This window comes from Ursus americanus, chromosome 1 (assembly GCF_024610735.1).
Source record: "Ursus americanus isolate L20-20 chromosome 1, mUrsAme1.1.p, whole genome shotgun sequence".
NCBI classification, from domain to species: Eukaryota; Metazoa; Chordata; class Mammalia; order Carnivora; family Ursidae; genus Ursus; species Ursus americanus.
Genome location: NC_142127.1, coordinates 20,464,799 through 20,487,513, shown reverse-complemented (window position 1 = coordinate 20,487,513; position 22,715 = coordinate 20,464,799). Strand labels below are relative to the sequence as shown.

General features: G+C 41.7%; 1 protein-coding gene across 19 annotated transcripts in view; it reads left to right on the top strand.

Annotated features, from left to right (window-relative positions):
- LOC123782474 (uncharacterized) overlaps window positions 1-22,715 on the top strand; it is a 604,024-nt gene that overhangs the window by 84,489 nt on the left and 496,820 nt on the right. For 11 of the 19 annotated variants that reach the window (XM_087858898.1, XM_087859014.1, XM_087858990.1 and 8 more), the window contains exon 1: window positions 12,714-14,090. The exons of 4 other annotated variants lie outside the window; for them this stretch is intronic. In XM_087858898.1, coding sequence (XP_087715024.1) covers window positions 13,596-14,090 — 495 coding nt within the window. In that variant the 5' untranslated portion in view covers window positions 12,714-13,595. Of the gene's footprint in view, window positions 1-12,713; window positions 14,091-14,625; window positions 14,755-17,156; window positions 17,396-17,518; window positions 17,845-22,715 lie in introns of those variants that run through there. 4 more of the 19 variants (XM_087859084.1, XR_015723143.1, XR_015723131.1 and 1 more) reach the window with 4 other exon arrangements.

The following is a 22,715-nucleotide window of genomic DNA, read 5'->3' as shown; positions in this document are numbered from 1 at the left end:
GGAACACAAGCAGGGGGAGTGGGAGAGGAAGAACCAGGCTCATAGCAGACGAGCCTGATGTGGGGCTCGATCCCATAACGCCAGGATCACGCCCTGAGCCGAAGGCAGACGCTTAACTGCTGTGCCACCCAGGCGCCCCCTCCTTACTCCTAAATATACCTTATGGTGTATCTTTGATTTTTGCAACTAAAAAAGTTATGATTTACTTGAAATTTGATTTATAGACACCATCAGTAGGACATACTCTTTGAACAGTTTTTCAGATCCTGGAATTAGGTGGCTTTGAGCCATGCTCATTCTCTTGCGTACAAGTAGCTAAGAGGGAAGAAGCACACACTCTGAAGTCCATTAGACCTAAGTTGGATCTCCACCCCTTCTCTTTACCTCTCTGACTCTTGGTTTCCTCCTTTGCAATAAACTTACCTGGAGCAATGTTGTAAGATGGCATTTTGCAGATGAACAATGAATGCTAGTTAGCTATTATAATTGTGACCTAGGACTCTCCTTGTTTAGGCAGCTGTTCAACATAATGAGTGGCTTAGAGCTGAACAAAACCAACTGTTAAATTTGACAAACTATCTCTTGCCTGGCTCTCTGACGCCTGCCTCCTTGTCCCCTTTAGGTCTTACATTCTATGTCCTCACCCTCTCTGGCTACTTTATCTAAGTTAGTTTTCACTATGCCTCTCCCACTCCCTCAGCTCACAGGTCCCTGTCCCCACTCCAGCTCCTCCTTTGTCATCACAACTCTCCAGTTCTTTTGTGGTGTGGATCACCATTTGTAATTCTAGAGTATAAGTCCCATAATTGTCTTGTTCACTGTTATAGCTCCTGTGCTTCACCCAGAGTCCAGAACAGAGCTATTAGGCAATCAATGAATATCTGATGAATGCACAAATTACACTATATTTTGATCATATTGGACAACCAATCTGTATAGGAATTTTTTGGAGTTAACTTCAGTGAGGTCCCTGGAAACTGTTTCTGACCTCCTAATGTGAGGAAGACATGTTTGTCATCGAACAGGATCAGCTCCAGATACTAGGGGTCACTGTCTTGGAGACTTCCCCTCTGTCCCCCTACTCCCAAGGGCTTCACCACTGAAGAATATTGACAATTATGTCAAAGAAGTTTCTATTCTTGCGGAACAATTTGTAAGCCTGGATCATCTTCAAAAGTTCTTAGTAATGCATGAATAGAGAACATCTAGAAAAATAGGTAGTTTCTCAAACGAAGCTTCTGTCAAAGAAAGGAATACAATGACTATAAAATCTATTGGTCATGGTTTAAGATGAGAATCACAACCCAGCTACCCGCATTTTGCCAGATGCTGAGGGAGCATGCCAGAACGCGTTAAAACACTGATCATGCCCTGCAGTCGCTTCCAAGCTGGCTGGAGAAGTCGAGACTGACATCCTTGAAATCTAGTGAGAATACAAGTCGACATAAATTATGGACTAAACCGTGTTTTACAGAGGAGTACTAAAGTTACTGTAACTTTAGTCAGAATGCCCAAGGAGAGGGAAGATCATTGAAGGCTGAAAGCTTTCCAAGCTGGGGCTTAAGAAAAGAGCATAAAGAACAGGGAGGCGTGGCCAGCAGAAGAGGGGCTGATAGAAGAGCAGCGTCCCCTGCTGGTAGTAGGCTTGCCGTTCACCTAAGGACGGAAGGGAAGTGGGCACTAGAAGGGGGGAAGTGAGTGCAGTCCCAGAACTGAGTGGGCCGGCGGTCAGGCAACCTGCATTACACATTGGACGGCCCACCGGCAAAAGTTCTGGCTTCCTGGCAGCTTCTCTGGGGACTCCTGCCTTCTCCGGAACAAAGCAAAACTAAACCAACACCACCATAATAACTGCAACAAAAGGAAACAATAAATTCTCAACCCACAGGATTGGCAGCCGGTGGAGCTTCCACGCTCCTGCCAAAAGGAACCATAAGGACAAGCGTTTGTGAAAATGGGTCTGGCTAAACAGTTGTTATTTCTGATAAAGGACGAAAGATTGAAAACAAATGACAGCAGGACACAGAGCATGCCTGTGTGTGAACGTATGTGTTTTGTTCATGCATGGTGTGTGTGCGTGGGTGTGACCGAGTGTTTGTGTCTGGTGTACGTTCATGTTATATGTATGGTACGTGGTGTGTACGTACATGCACTGTATGGTGTGTGTGTGTGTGTGTGTGTGTGTGTGTGTGTGTGTGTGTGTGTGTGGAGGGCGCATGTTTCCCTCCCTCCCCTGGCACCTGCTTGGCTATCCCTGGTTCTTGGCTCCCTGAAGGAGGTTTGGGGCACAGTCCCCTTTCCCTTTTCCATTTCTGGCACACTTGGCATCCCCCTTATGACCAGTGCCCACTTGTGGGGACCCTCCCTTCCACTGATTTCCTCCCCCGTGGTGGGAGGGGAGCCGCGCGCCCCCTGTGAAGTGGGAAAGTGGAGGAAGTGACTTTGATGGATCACATTGTACTGGAGGCCCAGCGCCAGCAGATTAGAGAGGCTGCAGCTGGGGCACACTGGGCCTCCATCCGGGGGTGGTTCTGATGAGATAATTTTTCTCATTAACCTTGATAACTCTCTGCCGTTACATGGATCTGTTTGCACTAACGTAGGACTTTCTTTTATCTCTCTCTTTTTTTTTTTTCTTTTTCCTTTTTAAATCCGTCTACACTTAGCAGGGAGGAGAACGCAGAGCTTCGTGGCTCCCTGCAGCTGCGCGGGCTCAGCTGTTGAGTGGCCAGCTTGCCAGCTTCTGGGTGCCCTGGGCAGACCCAGAGGGAGGAACGCAACAGTCCCTGTTTTCAGCACCCTGGCTTCTCTTAGCCATAAAACTCTCAGCAAATACAGACCGCACGTTGGAGGGAGTGAGAGGTTCAGAGATTTAAGTATTCCGCGAGGGCGGGAGGTGAGACAAGTCCGATTGGCTCCCACTCTGATTTCAGGGCCTTTAGCGGGCAGCAGAACCCAGCCGGCTGTTCTGGCTCTACACAATCGCCCTCTTTGTTCAGATGCTCCAGCCTGTGCCCCAGTCGTTCTATGCTGTAAAGCAGTACGGCACATTCATAATCATCCAGGGTGTCTTTCCCAGAACACTTTCTCCTCCCCAGTTAACATGAATTTCTGTATCATGTACATACTTCTTTTACTGTATTTATTCTCTCCCCTGGGGAGGCTGGGAGCACTTTGAGATGCGGGTGATCTTCTCATCTTTGTTTCCTGAGTATTAGTATAGTGTCTGGCACAGAGTAAGCACTTGATACATGCTTGTTGACTTTTGATATGAATGAAAATAAGACATTAAGACATGAAATTCAGAAGTACCTTAAATGCCTGAGGGAATTCAGTTTTAAGGGGAAGTTATTAGCATAAGTCGGATTGTATCCATTTGGGGCCTAATGTATTCTCCTATCTGCTCATTTCGACTCCTGAGTACCTTCCCATGGTTTCTCACAGAAAGAGAGGACAAGGCAAGTTGATATACTGAGGCTATAGTCCACTATCATGCAAAAATAGGGCCCAAGAATTTAAGATATTAACAAATTAAATACTTTTATGAAAATCCAATGCAAGATAATTATGTTGTTTATGAGATAAGGACAGCAACTTTTGTTCTATTTTATTTTATTTTATTTTGACAGCAATTATTTTAAAAATAATTCACAATATACCACAGTAAGTATGCTCCAAATATGGGACACAAGTGAAATGACCATCTTTCACATAAACTAATTTAGAAACTATATCAAAATTTGAAAACAAAGCTCCTTCCTTAATAAGATGCTCGGGCAGAAGCTTTTCTTGCTCTGATCCTCCCCAGCCACATACACACCCCAAACACCTTCTCCCTTCCACCAGAAGAAACCATTCAATAGCCTTTGCTTATAGACTGATGCTCAATTTTAGAAAGACGCCATTGTTTCAAGAATCCTCATAATTCATTAATGAGGCCAAGAAAGATGTCATGTTGGGTCATAGGACAGGGGGAGTGGAATGTAGAGAACTCTCCAGGCACTCTCCTCTCTGCAGAATGCAGGAGGTGTCAGCTGGCAGCTGCTATGGAGTTGGAGCCAGTGTTGATGTTCAAGGAAAGACTCCGGCTAGAGAGAGAGATGGCATTCTCCCTTTCAGCAGGGGTGGTTCTCAAGCTTAGTGAACTTGTCGTTGCTGACACCGCTGGTCCTGAGAGCCACTGCTCTATAGGAACCAGACCTCAGAAAAATGCCAGGTTACCTCAAAGTTATTGGAGCTGGGAGAGAAACCAGTGAGTACCATTTGAATTATAGAGAATTGAAAGCTGTAAAGATCTTATAAAGCACCTGGTCCGTAGGCTCATTTTATAGACAAAGAAACAACAGGGATTCTCTGAGGGCAGGTGGCATCATTTTAAACACAAGTGACTCAAGGGGCACCTGCGTGGCTCAGTCAGTTGAGCGTCTGCCTTTGGCTCAGGTCATGATCCCTGGGTCCTAGGATCAAGCCTGGTGTGGTGGGGGCGGGCGGAGGGGGGGTTTCCTGTTTAGCGGGGAGCCTGCTTCTCCCTTTCCCACACCCCCTGCTTGTGCGCTCTCTGTCAAACAAATAAATAAATAAATCTTTAAAATATACAAATAAACGTAGGTGACTCAGTATTATACCAAGAGAGATACATTTTTGGTCATGAGGCCAACTGAGACCACTCAAGTGGTAGTTTAAGCTACTAAAGGTGTTGTAAAGATTACAGCAATACACACCATGGGATTAAAAAGGGAGTGCTTGGGGCGCCTGGGTGGCACAGCGGTTAAGCCTCTGCCTTCGGCTCAGGGCGTGATCCCGGCATTACGGGATCGAGCCCCACGTCGGGCTCCTCTGCTGTGAGCCTGCTTCTTCCTCTCCCACTCCCCCTGCTTGTGTTCCCTCTCTCGCTGGCTGTCTCTATCTCTGTCAAATAAATAAATAAAATCTTAAAAAAAAGGGGGGGGTGCTTGTTCTTTATCTAAAGTTACTGGTTCCTGAATTTGACGTGTGGAAAACTATGTTCAAGTTGTGCTCCGTACAATGATCTCTTCCTACTAAGTGCCAGGCATCCTGCCAGGCCCTGGGGATGGAGCTCACAGTCTAGTGGAGGAGGCATATTTTTGACATTATGGTTGGCGTTGGCCAAAGACAAGTTCTCAGAAAAGTTTGGCCTCCAGCTTTTTATAAGCATATTAGACTTACAGGTTATGGATGAGTGGAAGAAGCTGAAATGGTTGCAAAGAAGTGGAGGTCCCTTCAAATATGTCCCAGCCTTTTACAAATGTACAGATACATCTGAAGTCAATGAAAATCATTATGCTGTTGGCTTATGCTTTGAGGAAGCCTCGCAAGTCCCAGGCAGAGCTAGTGACCTCATTTTTGCTTTCATCACATGGCTTTCAAACTATCTCGGCCTTAGTTTCTTGTCTAGCTAATGAAGTAGAGATTTAATAAAATGAGATAATGAGAGTATCTCACATAGGGCTTGGCATGTAGAAGACACACAATAATATTGTAGCTGATGCCAAAGTGAGAGGAAAGAATGTTTAAACTAATACCAGATAATACTTTGATTTTGTTTATGCTTTGCCTTCATGTGATGAAGTGGATAACATTATTATCCCCACTTTGCTAATAAAAAACAAAGGTTCAGAAACATGGAGATATCTGCTTAAAGTCACACAGTTAGTAGGTGTGGATGGTGAATTCAAACCCAAGGCTGTCTAAAACTAAATTTGTTTTCTTAATGATGCATTCTTAATGATGCTTTAGCCTGTGGGAGAGAAAAAAGTCTGAAAAGAGCTGTTTGTTACCTGATCCAAGGAATGAGTTGACCTAGAGTACTCTGCTTTTGCTGTTGCTGTACATTTTCACGTCAGCTTTCTTAACGTTAGTTCATAAGGTAAGAGTTAAAAACTGGATCTGTGGTCAGTTGCTACGTCCCTCACCACCCCCTCTTACCTAACAGTCTGCTTCGTGCATTTATATTACCTGTTTCTCCTTTGGTGTCTGAACTCATGGCCCTAGAATATTCATTTTATATTTCTTCTTGTAAAAGCACCTGATACATTGCACCAAGTCTGTACAGGTAAGTTCATAGCAGATTTACTCAAACAGAAAAACAAAGAAAAACCAAAAAATGGAAACAACCCATATGTCCATTAAAAAGTGAATGTACAAAGAGTTGTGGTATATCCATAAAATGGAATGTAGCAGTACTAAAGTGGAATGAACTACCAATACACATAGGAACATGGATGAATCCTGAAAGGCGTTATGAGTGAAAGAAGTCAGACATAAAGAACACATAGTGGGTGATTCAACTGATATGATATTCTAGAACTACAGTTTTATAACCAAACTCACCTATCGTGACATAGGGCACATCAGTGGTGTCCTGGGGTCAGGAGGTAGAATGGGTGGGGAATTGACCTAGAGACATAGGGAGCTTTTTGGGGTGATGAAAATGTTCTGTATCTTGATTGTGGTGGTGGTGGTCACACAGTGTATATATTTGCCAAAAGGCATTATTCTGTATACTTAGAATAGATGCATTGAATTACATGTAAATTATATCTCAGTTAAACTGAGTTTTAAAATTGGGTCTTGTTGGGGTAACACAGTGGGTTAAGTGTCCATCTCTTGGTTTAGGCTCAGGTCATGATCTCAGGGTTGTGAGATCAAGCCCCATGTAGGGCTTGGCACTCAGCACAGAGTCTGCTTAAGACTCTCTCGTGCTCCCTCTCTGCCCCTCCCACGGACACACTAGTGCATGTGCTCTCTCTCTCTCAAATAAATATATCTTAAGAAGAATTAAAAAATTAAATTAAATTAAATTAAAAAAATAAAAAAGTGTTTTTTGCTTTGACCAGCAAAAGGATGAATGGCAGCACAAGACCTTTGAGAAAGGAAAGTACTAGATAATGGGATAAGGTCAAACTATGCCCACTTGGCAAACATGCTGAGGGCTTGATGGTAGCAAGCTTCCTTGTGTCTCTGAAAATGTCTGCTAATCGATATTTGCCTGAAAAATTCCAGTCCTAGTACTCTGGATTTAGTTCACGGAGACAGTAAAAGAAAGCAATATAAGAAACAAACTCATACTATGGTGGAAAGCATATTTAAGGAAGTGGCCCTTCAAAAAGACTGTAGCATGCCAGGACTCTGAGGATTTTACCAGGAGCTTGAGCCCATGGTGGCCAAGGACCGGATGCAGAAGTGCTGGGAAGAGTGAAAGGATTGATTCTGAAAAGGCAGCTGGCATTAAAAGACAGAAAATCATATTACTTCTTACTTGAAACAAACGAAGGAAATTCCCAATATTTCTGAATGAAGAGGAGACTGGGTTAAGGAATCTAGTTCTCCAAACAAGCTAGATAATATATGGCCCAACACCACAAGAACCACAATTAAATGTTGGAAAATATTCTACATGGGAGCTTTTGTTTGTGCTATTTGATCTGGAACTTTACATCTCGTCAAGATGCAAATAATGAAAGAAACTTAAAGATTAGCTAATGGAAATATAGGTAGTTTACATGCAAAACCTGGAATTCACCCCAAATGCTTTATTGTATTGATAATTCACACAAATCCCCAGTGTGGTACGTGGCACAGAATGGGAAGTAAGTAAATCTTTGCTAGAAGGAAGAGAGGGAAAGAGATATGGAAGGAAGTACTATATTTTAAGTTTTGGCCGACTCCATGTATTTAAAGACAAAAAAAAAATGTATTAGATAAAAAAGTTCAGTAAGTAAAAGACATCAACTTTTAAAAAAAATTATGTCACACCTTCCAACCTATCCCCCTCCAATAATCTATTGATAAGTGAGTTAAAATATATATTTAGAATAATTTTAGAAGTCCATAATTATGAAAGGCATACATAGGGATGGATGCTTAGAATGGATTTCTATCTCTGTGGAATATTCCTCAGCAAACTCTGGGTGAGGAAAGAGAAAACATGCTTAGAGTGTGCAGTGGATGTCATGCCCTCAACTAGGCATCTGACTTAAGGAATCAGAAATGGGCCATGATTATTGAGTAGCCATGGCAGTTCAGCTGATGGATGATCAATGGACTTCAACTCAGATGCACAGTTTGACTGACAGAAGGAAATTGTCATTCAGGCTAATGGGGGACTTGAATTGGACTCATGGTGTTAGAAAGTGAGAAGAGGGTAAGCCTTCCCAAATGAGAAAAAATAATCTCTTCGGTGAGTCCATCCTTTTAGCCTGAGTCCCTTTGATAGTCAACAATATAAAAGTTTGCATTTTCAAATGATCTTTTCAGTTAGGATTTTATCAACATTCTTTGTTGGTATTATTTAGTATCTTTTCTCAGAAAGAGGCTAGAAATTGGCTTCTTTCCTCCAGGAGAGAGTAACTGAGCATTATAAAGGTTTTCTGCCAAAAGCATGGGGCCTCAGATAAGTAATCTCATCCTTCACCCATGATAAATAAGCTATTAAAAATCAAGGAAAAAAAGGTAACAGTTGGAATGTCTGAAATGCACAATGTTGTAGAAACCTCATTTATAAGACCACAAGTCTTCTCCATTGTTTAGCCACAATGCTGGAGTCTTCTCTATTTATATTTTTGTTTGGGGATTTTTCTCTTCCTCAGGCTGAAGTGCTTTGTGCATGAGACAGAAAAGCTGCCAGGACTAGTCCATCTGGCTGGCCAAATGGATTGTGCTCACTGGAGCATTGCCAGATGTGTATCAGTAGAAAGTTTAATTTCTGGGCAGTCTAAGTCCTTGGTTCCTTTCTCAGTTTAATGGAAATCATGTTTCATTTTCCAGAAACTTCTGCAATTGGCCCAAGTGTCGTCACCCAGTTTTGCCTCCCAGTCTTAACAGAGATCACCCTCTTCAAGCGTGGAAACTCTCCTCTCTCTCAAGTCCAAAGCAGTGCAATGAGTTTGACAAAAGGTTTTACGCTGAGTGAAAAATCACGATGTTACATTTGATTACATTTGTCTGACCTTGAACAATTTTAGGAGCCAGAGTAGTCATTTTAGTTAAGTAATTTAGTTTAAATTGCTTAATTAAGAAATAAAATTTCATGGAATTCCCTAGATTAATTTGCACTTATACTTAAGAGCATCAACATTTATAATCAATTTAAAGAGGAAATAGGCCTAGAGTATTTTATAGTTTGCAGTGAAACCTAATTGGATTCATTTGGGCTGAAATAGGAAATACAGAGAGATCTGATATATTTTTAATTTCCCACATCTTAAGAACAAATAATGGGCATTTAATCTTTGTGAGGCATTGAGTTTTAGACTTGAAATTGCAGAAATTGTGGATTTCAAAGATAAACTTGGCTGATTCTTCTGTGTTCTTACCTTTTGGGGAATACATTCGGCAGAGCAGGTTTGTGGCAAGAACTCACAGCCCGGGTTGGCCTGCACGTGGTGAATAGGTGATCACCACCAAGAAGAGTGTTTGGGACCAACCTGGGCCTGTTCTTGTCAGCCCTCTGTATGTGTTCTCTACCCACACTTGTGACTCCCGTCTTTCTCTCAAAAAAAGTATTTTAAATGAGAGTGTTAGGTTTGAGTGTTTAAGAAGATTCTATCTGAGGTATAGAGAAAGTATTTGAGGGGAAATTGATGGAGGGAACAAAGGATCATTTTTAAGCTCATCTGTCTATCCTAGTCACAGATCCCGAGATCCTGAATGGAGACAGCATAGTAGAAGTACAGAAGAGGAGATATTTTGGGGGCACCTGGTGGCTCAGTCCTTAAGCGTCTGCCTTCGGCTCAGGTCATGATCCCAGGGTCCTGGGATGGAGCCCTGCATCTGGCTCCCTGCTCAGCAGGAAGCCTGCTTCTCCCTCTCCCACTCCCCCTGCTTGTGTTCCCTCTCTTGCTGTCTCTCTCCACCAAATAAATAAATAAAATCTTAAAAAGAAAAAAAAGAAGAGATATTCTAGAGGTAATATCAAAAGGACTTGGTGATCTATTGGGAGAAGATGTGAGGGAAGGGAGAAATGAGGGAGTGGGAGAAAGCAAGGATTACTGTCAGGTTTCTGCCTGGGGTGACAACTAGTTATCCACATACCCAGACATCCGAGTCTGTCCAGGGCTGTGCTAGTTAAGGCCTGTAGTACTATCCTTTTATACTCCAGTGTGTCCCATTTTGGCAGATAGATTTGTATGGTCACTTTAGTAAAAGAATGAATGATAGTCATATCGAGAATATTAGGAAAGAGATGTATTGGAAATGGAGATTTTGAACTTGAGATGCCTGTGGTATAACTATGTATTCATTCACTTCCTTCAAACCTTTGTTCAAATCTCCCTTTCTCAATGAGGTTCCCTTGAGCATCTAATTTAATCCTTCCACCCTCCCCCTTGTCCCATTCCTGATCCCCTTTATCTTGCTCTACTTTTTCTTTAATCTTAGCACTTAACAGCTTCTGTATGTATAATCAACTTGGTTAACATGTTCGTTGACCATTGCTTACCTGCTATGATGGGAGCTCCTTGAGAATAAGGATCTTGATCTCTTCGGTTCACAGATGTATTCCAAGTACCGAAAACAGTGCCTGCTATTTAGGTAGCAGCTATGTAGGTAATCAGTGACTATTTTCAAATGACTGAATGAGTGAATTGAAAGAACTCAACAAATACATATTGAGAACCAACTACTTTTTGAAACTCTTGTGTGTGGCTTAGAGATGTTCAGTAGATTCCAGGATGCTCAGTAGAAAGTGAATACACGTGACTCTGAGGTTCGAGAAATGGTCTGGGCTAAAGTTATGAAAGTGTGTATCAGTACTAAGCAGATTGTGTTTGCACTGTGGCATGAGTAATACCCCTTAGTGAAATCATTTTAAGAGGGGGCTCAGGATTGAGCCTAGAGATTAACAACAATTAAGGGAAGGTGTGGGGTGAGAAATTTGAATGGAGACAGAGTAGGAATAGCCAATGAAAAAGCACAATAAAGAAAGGGTAGTGTCATGAAACTGACGGGGACTAAAAATAATTTTTGTAAGGACAGAGTTATAAAAAGTATGAAATAAACCACATTATTCAAGTAAAGCCAGAATTGCCATTGAATTTATTAGAAAGATTGTTGCAATGGAATGAATTGTATTCACATTTAGAAGGCTTTACCCCTAATATGACTGCATATGGAGATAGGGTCTTTAAAGAGGCAATTAAGGTTAAATAACTTCATAAGAGGGGGTGGTTGCAAAAAAAATAGGACTGATGTCCTTGAGAGACACCAGGATTGCACTTGCACAGAGGAAAGCCATGCGAGGACACAGAGAGAAGGCAGCTGTCTGCAAGCCAAGGAGAGAGACCTCAGGAGAAACCAGCTTTGCCCACACCTGGATCTTGGACTTCTAGTCCCCAGATCTGTGAGAAAATACGTTTCTGTTGTTTGAGCTACCCAGTCTTCAGTATTTTGTTATGGAAGGTTTACCAGGCTATTACATTGGCCATTATTGATGTTGGAATAATAACATTTTCAGAGGTAGTAAAAGTTGATATCATAGAGCAGTAGAGTAGGGAAAGAGGAGGGTGAATACATTCCCCTTTGTATAGAATCGTGGCTAATTGTGGGAGAAAGAAATAGCCCAGGAACCAGAGAGGCTGTGTTGAAACCCTAGGAGAGCACAACTAAATCGTGGTTACCATAAATTTCCAAGAGACGTGTTGATCATCTTCACGCTATGATATGCATAATTATGCATGTTGATTAGAGCGTATTTCTTTGTTTTGTAACTGAAGGAAATCTTGGGAGAGTTTTTAATTTGAACCAGGCAGGAGAATCTTACAAAGACATTAGCAATGAAGTTGGCGTTGGCACTCTATTAGTGTGATTTTAGGGTCACTAATCCAGCTGGACTTCACAATCTAAATTATATCATGTCGATGCTATTCCCCAAGTTGTAGAAAGTTTAGGGTTGTTCGAAGTCATCTCTCAGAATTTTTTAATGCACATCTTGGGGTTTTTTCTCAGAGTTTATCACTGACAATTTAATGTCAGAACTGAGTTTAACTCAAAGTGAGTTTGAATTTATTGTTTCCTAATTCCTCTCTCCCTTTCAAGGAATTTACTCTTGCAGGTGTTTCACATCTTCCCTGAATCACCCATTTCCCATTACCATACAAATGTATTGTTAGTCTCCAATATTCAAAATAATAATAAAACACACCTACCCACATTGTCCAAGATATCAGTAACTTTGTTCTATCTTCTCTACAAAACTCACTTCTTAGATGGTCTCATGGTGATTCTCAGGTATGCACATCATCCCCTCTAAGCTGACTCCTTAACCTTCCCCTGGGCTTCAGTCTGATAAACCTAGGCATTGAAAATTAATATATTCAAAAAAGCAAGCAACTTGATTCTCAATATCATCTCTAATCCAGCCCTTGTCATTAATATTCTACCAATAAACAGCTTAATTGACCCAGGCGCTCGTGCCAAAACTCATCAATCACCCTTGAAACTTCTTTTTCTCAGTCCATCGCCAAAGTTGTGTTTGCTGTACCTTAAAATGAGACACCAATTTAAAAAGAAAAAAAGCAAAATGAAAAAACAGAAACCCATGTGCTCATAAAGGCTGGTACATGTAGCCAGGGGTAGGGCTTACTGTCCTAAGCTTCCAAAGGGTTCACTTATTCCGTGAGTCCCCAGGGGCCCCTGCGCAGCCCCCCCCCCACACACCTTATGTGAAATGTATGTGGATTCAAAAAAAGATTCAAGTTTTTTTTGTTGTTGTTGTTGTTTTGTTTTTTAAAGATTTTTCATTTATTCACTTGACAGAGAGAGAGACAGCCAGCGAGAGAGGGAACACAAGCAGGGGGAGTGGGAGAGGAAGAAGCAGGCTCCCAGCGGAGCAGGGAGTCGGATGCGGGCTGGATCCCAGGACCCTGGGATTACGCCCTGAGCTGAAGGCAGACGCTTAAGGACTGAGCCGCCCAGGCGCCCCAACATTCAAGTTTTGACAGCAGATTCCTTCGCGTTTTTGCCTCAAATCCCGTTCCTCTCCGAATATTTCAACTTCATCTCCACAGCTGACATGGGCTAACCACTTGGCTGCATTGAGGATTCCCTGCCGGTGATTTCAATATGTACAAAAGGGGTAAAACATCTATATAAATAAGAAAGGCCAGCCAGGCCTCCCGGGTTTCTAGGGACCACCTCCTGGCGGCTTCTCAGCTGCACCACGGGGCCCTTGACTTGTTCGGCCTAATTTTCCCACAGCACCTCGCAGCCCTGGGCGGGGCTTGTTCCGGCTGAGACAGCCAAACCCACTCGGTGGTGCATCCGGGAGCTTCCCAGCAGGGCGGGGAGCGTTCGCCAAGGACGAGCCCTGCCAGAGCGCATCTGGCCTGCCCCACTAGCTACTGCATTTGTTCCACAAGCAGTTCTGAGACGGATGGACTGGGACCTCTTGAGGCTGCAGCCCTTGTAGCCGCCATTGCCTACCCGCCTACCAGTGAGTAACGGCACAGGTGCGTGTTGGATGCAGTTGCCAATTGATAAGGACTTGAGGTGACTGGCAGTGGGAGTTTGTCTTTGAGGGGTACGGGGCTATAGGAGACAATGGCCTGAGCACTCGGTTGGGTCAACAGGTCTTTCCCATGCTGTGCTGCCCGAGCACGATCCGGGGCGGTCCAGTGAAGGACTTGATGACGCTGAGGTACAGCTGGCTGACCGTGAACAAGGTTGGGCAGTTCTCTTCCACGCAGGTGCACCTGCTCTATCGCGACTTGCTGTTGAAGGACAGGTGTGGCAAGTTCCCGGCCAGGAGCCTGGAGACTCTGGGGCGCATGCTCATTGATCTCCTCGATACCCCCATCTGCGCTGTAGAAGGACTAGCTGTTAGTGATGCCGCACACCCAGAGGAACCTCTGCGCGCCCCTGGAGTAGGACCCGAACACCGTGCGCAACCTGCCCTGGCCAGACATGTTCGAGAACTCCAGCTTGACCCACTGGCCCCCCTCCAGGATGGTAGTTTTCTAGTAGTCGATCCGGTTACTGTAGGCCTACGCGGCCTAGGCTGTACTTTCCTGCACGCGCTCCAGGATCTTGCCCTGTCCCACGTCGCTGTCATCCGCCAGCAAGAACTTGAGCAGGTAATTGTAGCTCTTGACAGGCTGCCCTGGGTCCCCATCCTTGTTCATGTGCGCGCAGGACACAACGCTATGCTCATGGTGCTGGCTGGGTAGGAGGCCACCGGCCGTGCAATGGGAGCCCTCAGACCAACCTATTCATGGTGTTTCAGGGAAGCACTGCAGGGCGATCCCTCCTCGGCACCACCCCCATCACCTCAATCTGAGGTTCCTGCTTCTGCTAACAACCTCCACACCATTAGCCTGTCTTTCATGGGTAACTGAAGTAGTCTCTAAACCGGTATTCTTCCTTCTTCTGCTCTTGCTTCCATGATATATTCACCATATAATAGCCAAGATGATACTATAAATCATATCAAGTCTCTCCTGTCACAGTCGTTAGTACTACCCATTGACCGCTTTCCCCCATGCCCCTTTGGATACCTGGTAGGATTATGTTTACCTACGTTCTTGTGGATGAGTGGGGTTCTGTGGCTTGTTCTGGCCAATGATTTTTTTTTTTTTTAATTTTATTTATTCCAGGGAGAGTGCATGAGCAGGGGGGAGGGGCAGGGGGAGAAAGAGAGTTCCTGCTGAGCAGGGAGCCTGATGCCCCAGGACTGTGGGATCATGACCTGAGCTGAAGGCAGATGCTTACCCGACTGAGCCACCCAGGCATCCTTGGCCAGTAAGTTTTAAGCAAAAATGACAACTGAATTACTGAGGCAGAGTATTTAATTGCTGTTCTGAGACCCTCCAGAATATACTCTTCCCACTGCCATACAGACTAGCATATTCCAGACAGTGGTAACTTCATCAGCTTGGGTCCTAGAGTGAGGATAAGGATTGTCACCATGGAGAGTGGAATCTTTAGCCAACCCACAATAGACACACGGTGCAATAATTGAGAATGTCTGCATTTTTTTTTAAGTTACTGAAATTTTCTTTTTGTTACTACAACATCATTCAGTGGCATCCACTTAGACTTTCTCTTTAAAATCTGTCCTCTACCTTCCCACCCATATTCATTGATATTTTAAATTTCTGAATTAGAGAAAAAAAAATAACCAGGTTGTGCTAAAGTAACAACAACAATAACAACAAAACTCCAAAATCTAAGGAGTTTAGCACAACACAAATGTATTCCTTGTTCTCACTAAATGTCTAACTGAGGTTAGCAGTGGATCTTTCCATTCACTGCACCAAAGGGAGGATCCAGGCTAATGGAAGTTGCATTTCATCACAAGATCCCGAGAATCCTGTGGCATAAAGTATCTTGCACAACTAATTAAATACTAAATTGCACTCTGGTATCATGCCTCTGACTTTCATCAGAAAAGTAAGGACTGTCCTATCATTCTTCTGCATTTGATGTGAAATAAGGACTGAGAATGTTTCCTTTTATATCATATATGTTCCCCTTTCAGTGTAGGAAATCTGCAAGTTTGATATGAAGAAAACCTTTTTTTCCTGGTGGAACAAAATAGATTAAGACCTCACCATACTTTCCTCTGCATATTGGCTGCCGAGAAACTGTGCATTTTAAGTTCAATTCCAGAAGCTGTGTTGATCCCTATTGTTGTAATATTACCTGTAGTCTCCCAACTCAGACCTCTTCAGGCTACCATATGTTCAGACAGGGTAAACTGCACCCTCATGCCTAAGGTGTACATGTGACTGTGTGAAAGAGATAGAAGAAGAAAGAGTATATGTTGAGATGGGGAAAAGCAGATGAAAGGTGCGTCAGGATCCAATGAAACCACATGCCATCAGACAGATTGTGGCTTAAATCCCACATCTGCCATTTGATCGTCAGAACTTACATATCCTCTGTAAGTTTAGGTTTCTTCATCTGTAAATTGGTAATGAAAATACCTGCCTCATAGAGTTATTGATAGGCTCAATAAAAATACCTAAGTAATTAGTATAATGTCTGGTTCTTAGTAAAACCTCAAGGAATGATAGCTCTAATTGTTCTTTTTATTAATATTATTGAAGAAGAAAAATGGGGGGAGGAATCCCAGCAAAAAAAGTCAATAGCCTCAAAATGGAACTATTAGGGAATTGTCTTTAACATACTTTGAGAGAAGGTTGTGCAAAGCCTCAGACTCCAGGAGAACTATGACATGGTAATGTTTTTCCTCCAAGAATTCTTTTTTTTTTTTCTTTCTCTATTACTTCTTTCAGGATTCGTAACTAATTGTGGCCATCCATCTTCTCAAGTGTGTTCATTCATCCACTTATTCATCATTCATTCATTCAAAGGCATTTACTATAATCTGCTTTGTCCAGGTACTGAGTTAGGTGCTGGGGACATAATAGTTAATACAGGCACAGCTCTGCCTTTATGGAGAGCCCAGCATAGAGAAGGAGACAAAGTCTATCACAAGTGGTAATTGTATATGCTTCCTCTTATTGTAAGCAACAGTGACCTGGTGAGCTATTTCACACAAAGGTCTTAATGAATCCTTCTAGGATTATTTATGACTAATGAAAAGCTGCTGAAGAGGTGAAATCTTAATCCAAATAAATGAATCTCTAATGACAGAAGTTCTGTTAATGTGACACCAAGAGTAAAGCAGATATTTAAATCAAATGCTCTGCCAAGAACCCCTCAAGTCCCATGACATAGTTAACTCCTATTCTGCCAGGAAGTAAGGCTTTGATATTTTTTGTACACAATGGTTGTTAAACAGTAAAGGATGTTCTCAGCCCTGTGCCCCAAAGTGACACTTTCCCTCCTTATATATAAGCTCACGACAAGCAGAGTCAGTTTTCTATTTTAAAGATGAAAAGCTCTTCTTGACTGGGTGAGCAAACGAGGATCCACAGTTGGAAGAACAAGAGGCTTTTTAACTCTAAGCTGAGACATTTACACATAGAAATATGGAAAATGTAATTAAACTACAAAAGGAAATGTGATTCAAGTTGAATGGAATTAAATGTAAAAATAGTCCTCGAATCTTGCTGTACATTAGAATCACCTGAGGAGCTCTTTAAAAATGTTCATGCTCCATTTTAGACCAACTAAATAAGCATGCTTGGGATCTGGACATTGGATTTTTTTTTTTTTTTTTTTTTTTTTTTTAGATCTCCCAGGAGATTCTACAATGCAGCCCAGGTTGAGACCACTGGAGCAGAAAGTAGTCACAGGGACTAAAGATGAACCCTGAAGCCTTAGCCAGATTTTGATACATGGAGAGGAATAAAAATGGCAGCCTGGCAAGGGACTAACGTGAGAACAAATAGTCACACTTGAGTATGACCCCACTTTCGGCTGTGAAGAGATAGATGACCTGAGCTAATGCCTCCTGCTGAAAAGGTAGAAGGTAGGTCTGAGTTGGGTGTACCAAAATTCTTCTGCTACAAATATCCTTACTCCAAGTTGTAGTGTAGTTATGAAGGTTTCCGTCTTAGCTTTTTGGGAACAATGAATATTTTGGTCGCAGTGAGTTTGAGGTACTTCTTTTGGTGTATCTAGAAATAAGGGAAAAAAGGATTCACAAATCAAAAATAAAAGATAAAGTTTTAACCAAGAGGTTTTTTGTTTTGTTTTTGGCACACCCCCCCCCATGGGTTTCTTAAAGGAGAGAAAGTGCTGAAATAGTTAAATGATGCGCTAAACCTGGGTCACAGATCAGTGCCTCCAGAGCTCATGCAGGTAGCACAAAAGTGGTAGACTACTGTGAGGCTTCCCCTACTTAGGACCCTTACCTCAGGAGTTCTGCTGGCCAAGGTGGGAATTTCCGAAGAGAATCCTGAGAGGAAGTGATCATAAGTAAAAATTAATCATATATTTATTTTTTTCATTCTTTCCTTTTCTCTCCTTCCTTCCTTCTTTGTTTTATTGCTAATTTAGGATATCTAGATCATAATTGGTATTCTCTTTTTGTTCCATCTATATTGTCTTATTTCAAAGAATATGAAAGTATTTATAAGGAGTTCCGTAGTTTCATTTACAATGTTACCACTCCACCCTAATTTCTCTATAGGTTAGTAAATTCTCCAAACCTGAATTCTAACAAGGTGAAGTTTCCAGAAACCTAAATCAAGCAGTTAGAAATAGACACCTAGATAGTTAGAGGTTATTCCAGTTAGTGTTTGGCAAAACTTAGTAATAATTAAGGCTGTTACCCATCCTAATTCTTTGCATTGCCAAGTTTAAAAACTCTGCTAGTAAGTATAAAAGCACAACTCAGTTAAGGGTACAGTCTTTTACTTGGGAGTTGATCTGTTAGACTCTGCTATATGCTCAGGAATGGAAAGAGTTAGAGAAAATCGAATTTACCAAAATTTGTCTTAGGATGAGTATTGCCTGTAGTTAAAAGGAACAATGTTATAGGATACTTTGGGTTAGGATGGTGAGGCTGTGGATAACATAACTGAATACCAGGTGATGGTGACTAGACTACCTCCTAAAGGATGTGGTGGCAGTTAAATGCAAGGATTTACTTTACTGAGTGAGTTTCCAAATTTGACTGCTGCCCTCAGCGTTCTTTTTGTCTCCCCTCCCTTCACAGCCCTTTATTTCTTCACTATATAAATATGGAACAAATATTTTTTGTATTTTTAATTTTTTATTGAAGTATAATTAATATAGTATTATATTAGTTTCAGGTGTATAATATAATGATTCAACATTTCTATGCATTTCTCCATGCTCATCATAAGTGTACTCTTAATCCCCTTTATCTATTTCACCTATCCCCCAACCCACTTCCCCTGGAGCAAATATTTATAAAATATGAGTTTAGAAATGTACCAAATGTTAGTCTTACTGGGCTGGTAACATTATTGTCTCCATCTCTGCCTTTAACTTTATCTTCTTGAAGAGTGTTGGTGCCCTGAAACCTCTTTTATGCCCCTCCCAATATTTTGCCTTTTGTACCTATTGTATTGGACAGATTCTAAAATGAGCCCTACCCCCTATGACTCCTACCTCCTTATCTTCATGCTCTTTTATAATTCCCTTTCCTTGACTGTGGGTGGGACCTGTGACTTGATTTTTACTGATAGATTACGGCAAAAGTAAAGGACGTCACTCCCATGAGTACATTGTTATTTAAAATGACCTTGGCAGCAAACCGGCTATAGAGACTCACCCTGCTAACATGAAGTTAGCAGCCGTTAGGGAAAGTCTACATGGTGAGGAATTGCAGGCAGGTTCTATGAACGGATGGCAGCCCCAACCTCCAACCAGTAAGAAGCCAGGGCCCTCAACCCTGCAGCCACGAGGAAAGTAAAGTCTGTCAACAATGGTAATAGGTTTGGATATGGACAATTTCAAGACTTCAAATGAGAACTCAATCCAGCTGACAACACACTGATTGCAGCCCTGTGAGACCTTAAATAGGGGACTCAAAGAGGTGCCCAAATTTCTGACCCACTAAAACTCTGAAATAATAAATGTGTGTTGTTTTAAGCTCCTAAGTTTGTAGGAATTTGTTACATGGCAACAGAAAACTATTATACCCATTCAGAAGTACAAAGCAAAGTGATGCTAAAGATGACCAGGTGTAAGTGCTAAGACTCCACCTTATCTGTAGCATTTGTTCTGAGGCTGGAGGTTCTGTCTTTCAGTAACTCATTTACAAAAGGTTTGGTGCATGGAGTTACCACTTTGACTCACTAGAGCCCAGTCAAGCTGAAAAACAAGTCAGAATCAGGCAATTTGAGGACACATTTAATGATTAAACATAGTCCACGTCATTAGAGAAAAATAGGTCCACGCAATTCACCAATTGTTCACCAGCATGAGAAAGATTAGTTTTACCCTGTGGATATTGGCTTGTTATTGTAGTTACTGTAATCAATATAAGAAGAATATAATGAAAACTCCAGTGTTTGAATCAGACCAGTTCATGGCTTTTGAAAGCTATTTAAGGATAGATTGATCACCTAAAAAAGCAAATGAAAAATGCCAGCTACTCAACTCAAAACAGTATGTGTGTATACATATAGCTATGTATTGATTAATTCCATCTGAATTCTATCACCTACCCTTTAAATAAAAGATTAATTCCATCTGAATTCTATCACCTACCCTTTAAATAAAAGATCAAGAAAGTCCTTGTATATGTACACATTTTAAAAATGATGACACTGAGTCCAGCTGCATTACTTTCCTTTGTAGGAACTAAGTGGCAGTCCTGGATGACAGATGAAATTGTCTAATACAAATCAAATATAGTGCAAGACAGTATGATCCCTTCACCCAGTATTCTTTATATAGGGCACTTTAAGGACATTAACTTCACTTAAATTACTATTTTCTAGGACAATTCAGAGTTGAACATAATATATATCCAAGGAAAACTGGAGACACAGCAATAATGTTTACATAGTTAAAAATAAGAGCTTATGTTTGCCTATAGTTTTATAAGGATGTTCATATTAATAATCTCATGAAATGTAAGCCTGAGACGGTACATTCTCCATTTGGAAAGAGAGAGAGAATGAGAAGAAAGGATAGAGAGTGAGCAAGTGAGCACAAAGACAAGATGAGAGTGGCAATTTTACACTTTCTTCCCTAAGGACTTACCATCATCCTGTTCAATTTTATTAACACCTGTGCATATCTAAAGACAGAAATTTTGCCCATCTACCATCCAAACACAAAAAGGAGAAGAAAGAGACTCATCAACTTATGTCAAGAAAATCCTGATTCTTTATATCATCGGTCTTTCTTCCATAAGTATAACCACTAAGTTTTGAATCTTTGAGCTCTAGACTTGATTCTTTGAGGAAAAACCTGGAGCCCAAAGACATCATGTGTCTTATCCAACAAGAGTAAGAGTTAGCCTACAGTTCCCTGAGATCTTACACTGTTCTAGCCTCTTCATGCACATCATCCTTAATGCTTCCAAAAAGCTTTGTGCATATGACGAAACTGAGGCTCCGAGTGGTTAAGGTACTTGCTTACAGTTGCACAGTTAATAAATGGAATCTGAGTGATTTAAAGCTAGGTCTCTTTAATTATAAAGTCCATACTCCTTTCATTAAAGTAGGCTACTTGTTGAGAATCCAGTTCTCTTCATTCCCAGCAATAGTGACTTTCCAGTCAATGAGTCTGGGTCCAGAGTTCTAGATCATAGATAAAGTCAAAATGTATCTCTAGCCTATGAGGATTTATCCAGAGATTGTTTCTCTTTCACAATATTTAGAGCATGGGCTTGTGAGAAGACATAAGGACAGCTGCTCCCTTGCAGAGAGTCGTGTGTGTCTGTGTGTATGTATGTATGTGTGTACACATATAGTCACATTGGTCTCTCTGATTTTTCTACATAGTGATATATATTTTAAATTATTTTTTATTTTTTTGGCTTTTATTTGGATTGTAGCTTTTCACTGTCTCTATACACAGGCTTTCATCAACATGTATTAAAGATGCCTGAAAAAAATAAGATGCCTGTTGGAAAGTTCACAGTGACTGGGCCAGCATGAACCATTTCAATCCTGGCTAGACTGTTGCTTCCTTAGGGCATCAGTCTGGAGTCATAGAGTCTGAACTTCCTTGATATTTCCCTTCAGGAAAAGAAACAGAATTTCACAGCCACCAAAGGACCCTATCAAAGACACCAGACTTTGGGTGGAGCCAAGGGTACAGTGTGGCACAGTGCAGCACAGTGCATATTTACAGGACAAATGGAAGGCTTTTCTTGGAATTTCAAGAACAGAAGGTGCAGACAGACACAGTAGTCTCTCAGCCATGCTTTAATGAGCCAGGGCCCTTGGCTGCCTGGGTGCTCAGTAACAGGACGTCTGTGCAGTGAGAATACAAGCAAAGGATGTTCGGGCTTTGCTTGGGCAGGTGTCTCCAAAGGGAGGGAAATATGACTCATGGCACTTGAGCTAAGTTGACCCTGCTGCCATCACCCTTGGAAAACTATTTGTGGGCAGACATCTATGCTGTTTATAAAAATGACATGAGCAGAGCTTTAACCACAGGAGGCTTCATAGGGATAGATAAAGAGGAGGATTACGGAAGCTAAAGCTTTTGTTTAACGAGAGATTACAAAGCATTTAGGTCAGATCAAGTTGTCCTGAAGCTTAACTGCTAAAATGTGCCCCTTTTCTCTGCTCTGTGATGAATTTTGCTCTTAAACTTAGTGCTCAAATGTGAAGATGAAGATGAGGCTGTATTTGGAATAACAACAGATGAGATTGCTGGTCTCTTTCCCTTCTGTTAGTATGAATTCAGGAAACATGAAGATTAGAAGAGTTTCCAATATTAGTTTTTATAGTAACAAGGGCAAGTGCTTTCTAAGTACTTGAATGTGAAGAGGAAATCATGCAGCAGGAAAGTGGATGCAACCAGGTTAACACTATAGAGATTTTCATAAATGTATGGTTTTTGTGTTAGAAATTGCCCAAGGTATAGACTGCCCCTGTTGGGAGAATAAAAAATATAGGTTTAAAAACATTCAATCTATTTCCCACTTCTGAGGTTGAATTGGATTGACTGCATGGCTGATCCAGTGACTGCAAAAACCTACACTTTCAGGAGGTGACTTTAAAAAATGAATTGACCAAAACTCAGCCAATTTGTCAACTATTTGTAGAATTGGCCTTTGTTCAGCTAGGGATCTTTCCTGATCTTCTCTATGTCAGAAATATTTTCCACCTCAGTGAATCTTTCCCTTTCATTTA